Source organism: Protopterus annectens, chromosome 5.part0, assembly GCF_019279795.1.
Source record: "Protopterus annectens isolate FY-2018-M chromosome 5.part0, PAN1.0, whole genome shotgun sequence".
NCBI classification, from domain to species: Eukaryota; Metazoa; Chordata; order Ceratodontiformes; family Protopteridae; genus Protopterus; species Protopterus annectens.
In genome coordinates this window covers 806,909,727-806,919,308 of record NC_056735.1, presented here as the reverse complement: position 1 = coordinate 806,919,308, position 9,582 = coordinate 806,909,727, and the positions used below count along the sequence as shown (strand labels likewise).

The window sequence follows — 9,582 nt, the reverse complement described above, 5'->3', positions numbered from 1 at the left end:
TTTGCTAGTTCCTTATATACCTGACCTGTATCTGACATACAAACTGTCCAGGATGCAGATGTTACTGCTACGTATTTATACATTTTATTTATATTTATATATCTACATATCTGGATGTGTTCAGGCGACATTATCAGTTATATTTCTACAGCCCACTACATTTCTAGCACACACTGACTCTTGGTCTGTTGTAATTCAAGTAAAATGATGCTGTTCTGTTAAAAAAATCAGAAAAAATAAATATAACAAGGAGATAAATAATGAATCATATGCCCTGGTGCTTTGTTTTACTTTATTTAAATAACATTACCAATAATAATAACAGTGACAATAAATAATAGTTACCCATTAAAACAGGCCATGATTATAAGCAGATAAAGCAGTTTTTTACTTTTAAACAAAAGAGAGAGAGAGAGACACACATATACATACACACAAGCACAAACACACACACACACACACACACACACACACACACACACACACACACACACACACGCATGCACGCACACAAACAAAGCACATTCAGGGAGGAATGCCAGTCTGCTCTGCCCAGACAAATAATTTTGCTCTCCTTCATATCAGACTTAATTAAAATGACCTGTCTATAATCAATACAATTTAGGCTGAAAGGATAACTGGGCAGTGAGGATGTTAGTAAGTTACAAAAGAAATGATGACATGGTAACTGTGAAAAGAGCAGCTCTAAGAGTTAGAAATTGGGAACTAAATTTTCTGTGAAGCACAAAAAAGTTGAAATAGAATAAAGTCTGGAGTATTTATGTTAGTTCAAGTAAGACCCAAGCTGAGATAAAATGAACTGTGGTGCATTTATGCTAGCCCATTATGTCCACAATTTCATGTAGTGAGTGTTCTTGACTATGGAAGGTAGAGCTGCCATTAAAAAAATATGTTGATCTTCAGTCCCACCAGTTCAGTTTTTGTATTTACCACTCTGTATAATGGACACATGCAGAAGGGAATGCATATTATTTGGACCCAGTTTAAAACCTGAAATCAAACTGCTAATTATCAGCAAGCTGTCAAACAATAAATTACAGAACTCATTTTACCTTTCAAAGCCCTCTGTACCTTCCACACAAAGAAAACAGCCAGGCATACTTCAAGTGTGCCACAATGTACACTAAGCTTTATTTATTTTGTAGATTCTCAATGAATGTTTAAAAAAATATATAACTGCATAGTAAATTAGCAGAACTAACTACTGAAAAGGCATGTGCTACTGTAACATGTCCTCTCCAGATAAGGGGTAGGACTGCTACACCTGGGAGCTGGGTGCTATAGTCTGGAAGGTAGTGTGCTGGTGTACCAGTCAGAGTACAGTTCCAAAAGTTCTGGTTCCTTGAAGGCACTGTCCCACTTTGCCTGGTGACATTTTAAAGCCCAAATTAATAATAAATTATGGCTCTGAGTAGACTGCAATCTTTATGCATATTCGTATATTTATCCAATGCCAACTGCCCTTCTGTTCTCAGAACTGAAGCTCAGGAACACAGTTAGTTCACCTGCCCCACACCGTTTTGTATATTTAGATGAAATGTGACAAACATGCGCAGGCCCACAACTTAAGTTATACAGAAAGCTACAGAAGCTATAATCAGAAAAGAGGTGTTGATACTGTAGCAAAAACCTTATTAACCCATGCAAGTTTAGTGTTCTGGATTGTAGCAGCATTTATTTAATGCATTTAAAATATGTATGTGTTTTAATTAGTGTTCTTCTTTACTTTTATTCATGCTTACTTGAGTTTTGAATAGTTTAACTAGCACTCAAACTGCACCTATTTGTGTACGTTTTTAAATTCAGTTTACATGTATTAAAAGTCATCAGACTGCACTGTGGTGTCAAAGTGTACTGCATACCTAGTGCAATGTCATATTTCACATTTCTCCTAGTGAGTTTGCATTTAATAACAGTCCTTAGAGTGCATTAAAGAATAGTGAATATGGAGTCACTGAAGTCCCTTTTACATGACTAGCGTTACTGACTGTATCATGATGTGTACCAAGATGCCAGATCTGTTATGGTCTTATACCGTTTACCGGCAGACCTCACAGCTTCACATACTGTGCAGTACTGCTTATTCCAGAAAGATAACACACTGACGTCAAAACGACTCTTCCATGCAAAATATCTTCTGTACAGCCTAGTGTTTTTATCTAAAAATTTCAGATACATTGCCAGTCTTCTAGGAGTAGGGAAATCATCAACGTGAATGAATGAATGGCGTGGAATAAACAATTCATAGTTAGATCTACTGGGCCCCAAGACTACTGGAACCGAATTAGCTTTAAAAGCATTTCTCCAAAGTTTCTCAGTAATATAATCTCGATGTTGCGAATTTTCAAATGCAAGGTAAAACTTGTATCGGGAAATAGTGGGAATAAGGTCACTCTTCATTAAGGGCAGTTCATTACCTCCATAGATATCAACAGTGATGTATCTGCTTAGTACATTGTAATATTTAACCCTCTCTTGATCTGAACTCCAATTACTAATTACCCAAGCCACTAGTTTTGTCTTACGTGGCAAGGATATCTTTCGAGTTGGCAACTTCTTGGGGTATAAAAACCCATAGGGCATAAAAATATCAGAATCCACTCGGTAGGACATTGTCCAGTTAAATACATCATCCAGTGCGTATAAGCCAGGGGAGTTTGTTGGAGACTCAAAGTTCATCCAGATCCACTTCTGGTCAGGGAGCCGCGGGAGAAGGGGAATGTGGAATGCAAAGTCTGACCAAATGTCACGGTGGTGTACTAGGACAGCGTCCGCATACACATAGTCTTCCCTATCTAGTGTCACTGTACAGCCGCTCACATTGTACAAACTCCAACAGTCCCCCAGCTCACTTTGGTCTCCAAAGGGTTGCTGCCAAACTAGCACTGTGACCGGTCGGTTCTCACTATAGCCTGTTGAGCCAAAAGGTAAACTAAGCTGAGACAAAGGCAGACTCGGTAAGCAGATGTAAAAAATAATCAGAACGACAGTCAAGCCAGTTACTGCCAAAATACATCCTTCAATGCGCAAACAAGCTCGCCGCCAAATAAGCCTAAACCACCAACGGCACAGCTGGGAGCCTTGCACTAAAATTAGTAGCTGGAAGAGCTGGGAGCCTCGCGGACTCCCGTGCGCGCGGCGTCTCATAGGAGATGGGGCTGCTTCCTCAAACCTTGTTACCTGACACTACCGGTTCTGCTGGCTTCTACGCTAAATCGGGTCTTCCTGTTGGAAGACTGCAAATGTGCCATGCGACAGTACAAGTGTAACTTGTTGCTTACCAGGTTGCGGTTTCCCCTTTAGTAAAAAAGCACGCCCCTGTGTCCACAAACTGGCTACTTAAACCATTGGCTACTGTACTTGAAAGAAAGCTGATGTGTCTAGCTGGAAGAGTTAAAGTGCGGCCAAAGTACTAGAAGTAAAGGAAGTTTTAATACCTCGGTTATGAGTGACGTGGCACTCGTAGGTTATAAAGATAAAGTGTCTGTGTAGCAACATTTTTTCCAACACACCTTTTAGGGACCACAAGCATATAGTGTAGCCGCTGAGAGGCAGCAAACAGTAGAAGTGACTATGAGAACGGAACTTTTATTTTTAGAGCTGTCAAAGCGGGATGACAACAAGGGTCTCGCGGAGCACAAAATAAAAAGAGAAAATTTAATTTAGCGGCTATAGTTCAAAATATATTAGTGACAGAGTAAAAATATAAAAAGTACAAAAACAGAACTTAGCATTATTAAAATTAAAGACTGCTCTCTAAATTATTCCGTAAAGTACATGTAAAAGTAGTTGCGTTTACCTATGTTAAGATCACACCAGTTTTACACCAAATTCAGCTGAATAGATTTAAGCAAAAAGAAAATTTAAATTTCTACACACACGCACCATCAAAAAATTAACTTCTAAGTCATCTTATTATACACAATAAAAATGTGCGTGCCTTCCCATGTATGGTGCCTAAACCCATGTTATGTTTGTGTACGTGTGCGTATTCATGTGCACATACACTCACACTCGCTAATACTTTCTTTTAGGAGTTAATTCAAGAAAATGTGGGTCAGAAATTAAGATGTAAGAAATTCTTATGAGCAAAATACCAGTTTAGAACTCTTTACTTAATGAACAGACTTCATCCTTCCAATACAGACACTTCTTCATGTAGACTTCACACAGTCCTTGTTCTGATTCACTGTCATTCTTTGACAGTGCCCTTATTTCCTCATGACTAAATATGCTGTCCCTTTTTTCTTAAAAAAAACTACTATCAGAATAAAAACATCTTATATCTCTTGTTGACTCTGATTTCACTGGCTCAGATTACCTGTGCTCCTAATTCTTGAAATGTTCATATGTTCTTACTAAGTTTATGGCCATGAATACTTTCAAAAAGCTCAGCTGTATCATCCAATATTGATGAAAGATTAATTGTGCCCCTTATTAACAATAACATCCCCAATATCCCTAGTAATAATTTGCAATCATCCATTTAATAATCCAGACTAGGAAGTACAGTGATATGTAATGGGAGCCTTTTTCAGAGATCGTGACTATATTGGGTGAATACCAGTCACTTCAGAAGGTATTGTTAAAGTGGCAATATAGGTTATGGTTTCCGGAGCAGGTGTTTGCTTTACCACAATAGGTTCATAAATTCATAGGTGTGTACTAGACTAATGGTCCTGGAGCCTTTATAAGCCTAGCCCATAGGATTACCCTGGCATCGTGCCACCGACCTTAGTTCCTAGTGATTCTGTCGAGCAGAGCCACTGGAGTGATCCCCGGGGTGAAATTTCTATTTTCCATCCATTCATCAAAATTTCTCTTGAAGAGCGCCAGTGAGGTGCTCTGCTTGACATGTATGGGACATGTATTCTATAGCATGGGCAGTCTCTAGGTCATGAACCTGTCCCTCCAGCATGTTCTGTTGATTGTGGTAATGAGGTTGAGGTCTCTGGAGCATGTGGTGTGGAGGGATTGGGATTTCTTTAGATGCAGCATTTCTAACAGAGCTGGGTCAGACATGGCTTTGTAAGTCAAGCAGAGATCGCCTCTAAGAAGGCAATATGAGACAGAGAAGTTCTATTTAGGTGAAGGTGTTCACAGACTACAGGGTCATACAAAGTACAAAAGGCTAAACAGAGTCACCCTCTTTGATCCTATATGATACTGAGTAGGGATGTTAGGAATTTTTGTCCATCATGCTAGCTAAGGGTGCTAAGACTGGAGATCTTTTTGGTAAGGTAGTGTTGCAGCTCTCTCAAAATTATTTCTATGCTTACTATGGTACATGTCAACAGAGGTACTTTATTCAATAAATGGCCTAATAAGTGAGGAATAAAGAAAGACTATAACTTCCAGACTTTGAAGAGATTCTGCAAAGGATCAAAACCACAAAAATGATGTGGTGGTCAGAGGATATTTTTTTATTCAACTTAGGTAACAAAGTTTCTTCTGATTGGGTCAGTTTTAAGTATTTATTTAAATTTGTTTGCCATGGTAGCATGTTTTATATGTGGTATGTGCTACTGCTGTTGGATTTGCCAAAAGAAAATATACTGAATTTCTTAGGGTTGCAGGTAAACTCATAACTAAATACCAAGCATTTGTTTCATGCACTCCTTTTTGGATTAATATGTGTATCAGATTGCAGTTTGTTGACTGCTCCAAGTTTTCAATCAGCAGCAAACTTAGTTCCTTGATATCACCTTTCATCTCAGAGAAGTGTATGTTAAATGAGAATGGGCCCAGGACTGACCCAATGGGACACGGCTGATGTGATGGTGTGATATTTTTCAGTTTACAGCAAATAACCTCGGCTTATCCTTTGCGTTTTCCCCTTTAGTAAAAAAGCACGCCCCTGTGTCCACAAACTGGCTACTTAAACCATTGGCTACTGTACTTGAAAGAAAGCTGATGTGTCTAGCTGAAAGAGTTAAAGTGCGGCCAACGTACTAGAAGTAAAGGAAGTTTTAATACCTCTGTTATGAGTGACGTGGCACTCGTAGGTTATAAAGATAAAGTGTCTGTGTAGCAACATTTTTTCCAACACACCTTTTAGGGACCACAAGCATATAGTGTAGCCGCTGAGAGGCAGCAAACAGTAGAAGTGACTATGAGACCGGAACTTTTATTTTTAGAGCTGTCAAAGCGGGATGACAACAAGGGGCTCGCGGAGCACAAAATAAAAAGAGAAAATTTAATTTAGCGGCTATAGTTCAAAATATATGAGTGACATAGTAAAAATATAAAAAGTACAAAAACAGAACTTAGCATTATTAAAATTAAAGACTGCTCTCTAAATTATTCCGTAAAGTACATGTAAAAGTAGTTGCGTTTACCTATGTTAAGATCACACCAGTTTTACACCAAATTCAGCTGAATAGACTTAAGCAAAAAGAAAATTTAAATTTGTACACACACGCACCATCAACAAATGAACTTCTAAGACATCTTATTATACACAATAAAAAATGTGCATGCCTTCCCATGTATGGTGCCTAAACCCATGTTATGTCTGTGTATGTGTGCGTATTCATGTGCACATACACTCACACTCGCTAATACTTTCTTTTAGGAGTTAATTCAAGAAAATGTGGGTCAGAAATTAAGATGTAAGAAATTCTTATGAGCAAAATACCAGTTTAGAACTCTTTACCTAATGAACAGACTCCACAATAGGTTCATAAGTTCATAAGTGTGTACTAGACTAATGGTCCTGGAGCCTTTACAAGCCTAGCCCATAGGATTACCCTGGCATCGTGCCACCGACCTTAGTTCCTAGTGATTCTGTCGAGTAGAGCCACTGGAGTGATCCCCGGGGTGAAATTTCTATTTTCCATCCATTCATCAAAATTTCTCTTGAAGAGGGCCAGTGAGGTGCTCTGCTTGACATGTATGGGACATGTATTCTATAGCATGGGCAGTCTCTAGGTCATGAACCTGTCCCTCCAGCATGTTCTGTTGATTGTGGTAATGAGGTTGAGGTCTCTGGAGCGTGTGGTGTGGAGGGATTGGGATTTCTTTAGATGTAATATTTCTAACAGAGCTGGGTCAGACATGGCTTTGTAAGTCAAGCAGAGATTGCCTCTAAGAAGGCAATATGAGACAGAGAAGTTCTATTTAGGTGAAGATGTTCACAGACTACAGGATCATACAAAGTACAAAAGGCTAAACAGAGTCACCCTTTATGATCCTATATGATACTGAGTAGGGATGTTAGGAATTTTTGTCCATCATGCTAGCTAAAGGTGCTAAGACTGGAGATCTTTTTGGTAAGGTAGTGTTGCAGCTCTCTCAAAATTATTTCTATGCTTAGTATGGTACATGTCAACAGAGGCACTTTATTCAATAAATGGCCTAATAAGTGAGGAATAAAGAAAGACTATAACTTCCAGACGATGAAGAGATTCTGCAAAGGAGCAAAACCACAAAAATGATGTGGGGGTCAGAGGATATTTTTTTATTCAACTTAGGTAACAAAGTCTCTTCTGATTGGGTCAGTTTTAAGTATTTATTTAAGTTTGTTTGCCATGGTAGCATGTTTTATATGTGGTATGTGCTACTGCTGTTGGATTTGCCAAAAGAAAATATACTGAATTTCGTAGAGTTGCAGGTAAACTCATAACTAAATACCAAGCATTTGTTTCGTGCACTCCTGTTTGGATTAATATGTGTATCAGATTGCAGTTTGTTGACTGTTCCAAGTTTTCAATCAGCAGCAAACTTAGTTCCTTGATATCACCTTTCATCTCAGAGAAGTGTATGTTAAATGAGAATGGGCCCAGGACTGACCCAATGGGACACGGCTGATGTGATGGTGTGATATTTTTCAGTTTACAGCAAATAACCTCGGCTTATCCTTTATGGATTTTGTCAGGTAGCTCCTTGGCTATCCAACAACCTGTATATGGATTAATGCAGACCTGGGTGCATTTTTCAATAGCACTAATGATGGTGATAGTATCAAAGGACTTGGCAAGGTCAAGACAGGCTTCATGGACTGTACACCTTTATCCATGGTCTCAGTAACATTTTCAAAGTGCTCAATCAAGTTTGGAAGTTGTGGTCTGACTTTTACAAAACTGAAACTATATGTATCTAGGGATATAAATTCACTCCTACTGCTATTTATTAGTTCAGTTACAGTACAGTACAGTTCATAGTTTTACAAATAGTACTAGTGGGCATAAAAGCCCTGTATTTCTCATGGTCAGCCAAGGGGCCACCTGTATTAAAGATCACTATAGCAGCTATTCTCCACATCTATAAGATGTAACAAGTTGTGGGTCTCAGACTGAGTATTTGATGCAGGGGTTTGGCCAAACAGGACACTGCTTTTCAGCAGGCATCCAGAGATATCATGACCCATGGACTTGGCATGTTTAAGTTTGGAAATTGTCAAAAAGGCTTGGTTAAAAGGGATTTTAGGAGGGGAGGTGCAAGGGAGAATATGGAGTATAGGGAAGGATGAGTCATTAGTGAAGTGAAGTTAGAAGAAAATTTGTCCACAGGAATATAGCCAACATCTTTAGAGAATGAAGTACCATTACAAAAAAGTTCCAGTGCATAATTGTTGGTTTGCACTAAACTACCTAATATGTCTTAAGAATACTTCATGTTTGTGTTTTGAATTGGTTGCAACTCTGAGTTCATATTTGACCTTGCATTTCCCAGTGATGGAGGCACATGCTTAACAGTTTTAAATCCCTTCTGTAGTGATGTAGTATAGATCTTTTTATAGATAGAAGCTTTTCTTTTTGTTATAGAATTTATGTGGGAATTTCACTATGTGGGTTTAGTTTCAAATTTGCCATTATACTTGCATTGGATGAGTATAGATGCCTTACAGCATCTATGTAGGAGAGAGTAAAGTTCAGGAGCGTATGCAGCTGCCTCAGGTGCAAGGTTTACTTGGCAGCTATGCCATTTGTGACTATCAGTAAGATTCACATATAGCAAGTAAATGGTCTTGGAGTAATCTGTGAAATTTGATATATTATTAGGGAGGCACAAAGTGTGTTTTCAGGGGGAAAGCTACAATGAGATGTTCAGATTTGTCTAGAGGGGGTAGTAAATTCTGAGGATGCATTGGTGAGGACAGTAGCTAGAGGATACAGATCATTGTTGGACAGAGGCAGTTTGGTCAAGTGTACTGGTATTTATGAAATCCAGAAACCTCTGGATGTTTTTCTGCATTAACATTTGCTACCTTATATACATATTTATTTATTATTTATTTATTTTAACATTTGTTGACCGGGTTTGTCTGACTGAGCTAAGTAGCCCTTTTTCAGCAGAGGCCCAGGGAGAAAAGCTCCACATGTTCTACAGATTAACATTTACAAAAAATAATATAGTTGAAGTCACCCATAAGAATGGCATTTGGCTTTGATGGTTCTTTCAAACTGGTCAAAGTGTTCAGCATCATCTGAGGGACTCATAGATGAGGTTTTATAACTGACTAATTGCAGCTAACTTTATTAAGTGTTATTAGGATTTCTACCAATTACTCATTTATATAATGAGTAATCTGATGAAAGACAGTATGATTATGAGTAAATA

At 38.4% G+C, this 9,582-nt stretch overlaps 1 protein-coding gene across 1 annotated transcript; it reads right to left on the bottom strand.

Annotated features, from left to right (window-relative positions):
- Nucleotides 1-486: 486 nt before the first annotated feature.
- On the bottom strand, nucleotides 487-3,391 carry LOC122802842 (alpha-(1,3)-fucosyltransferase 4-like). Its single transcript, XM_044072629.1, has one exon. It carries the CDS (start codon nucleotides 3,166-3,168, stop codon nucleotides 2,014-2,016), a length of 1,155 nt encoding a protein of 384 aa, XP_043928564.1. The 5' UTR covers nucleotides 3,169-3,391; the 3' UTR covers nucleotides 487-2,013.
- Between the last annotated feature and the right edge of the window lie 6,191 nt (nucleotides 3,392-9,582).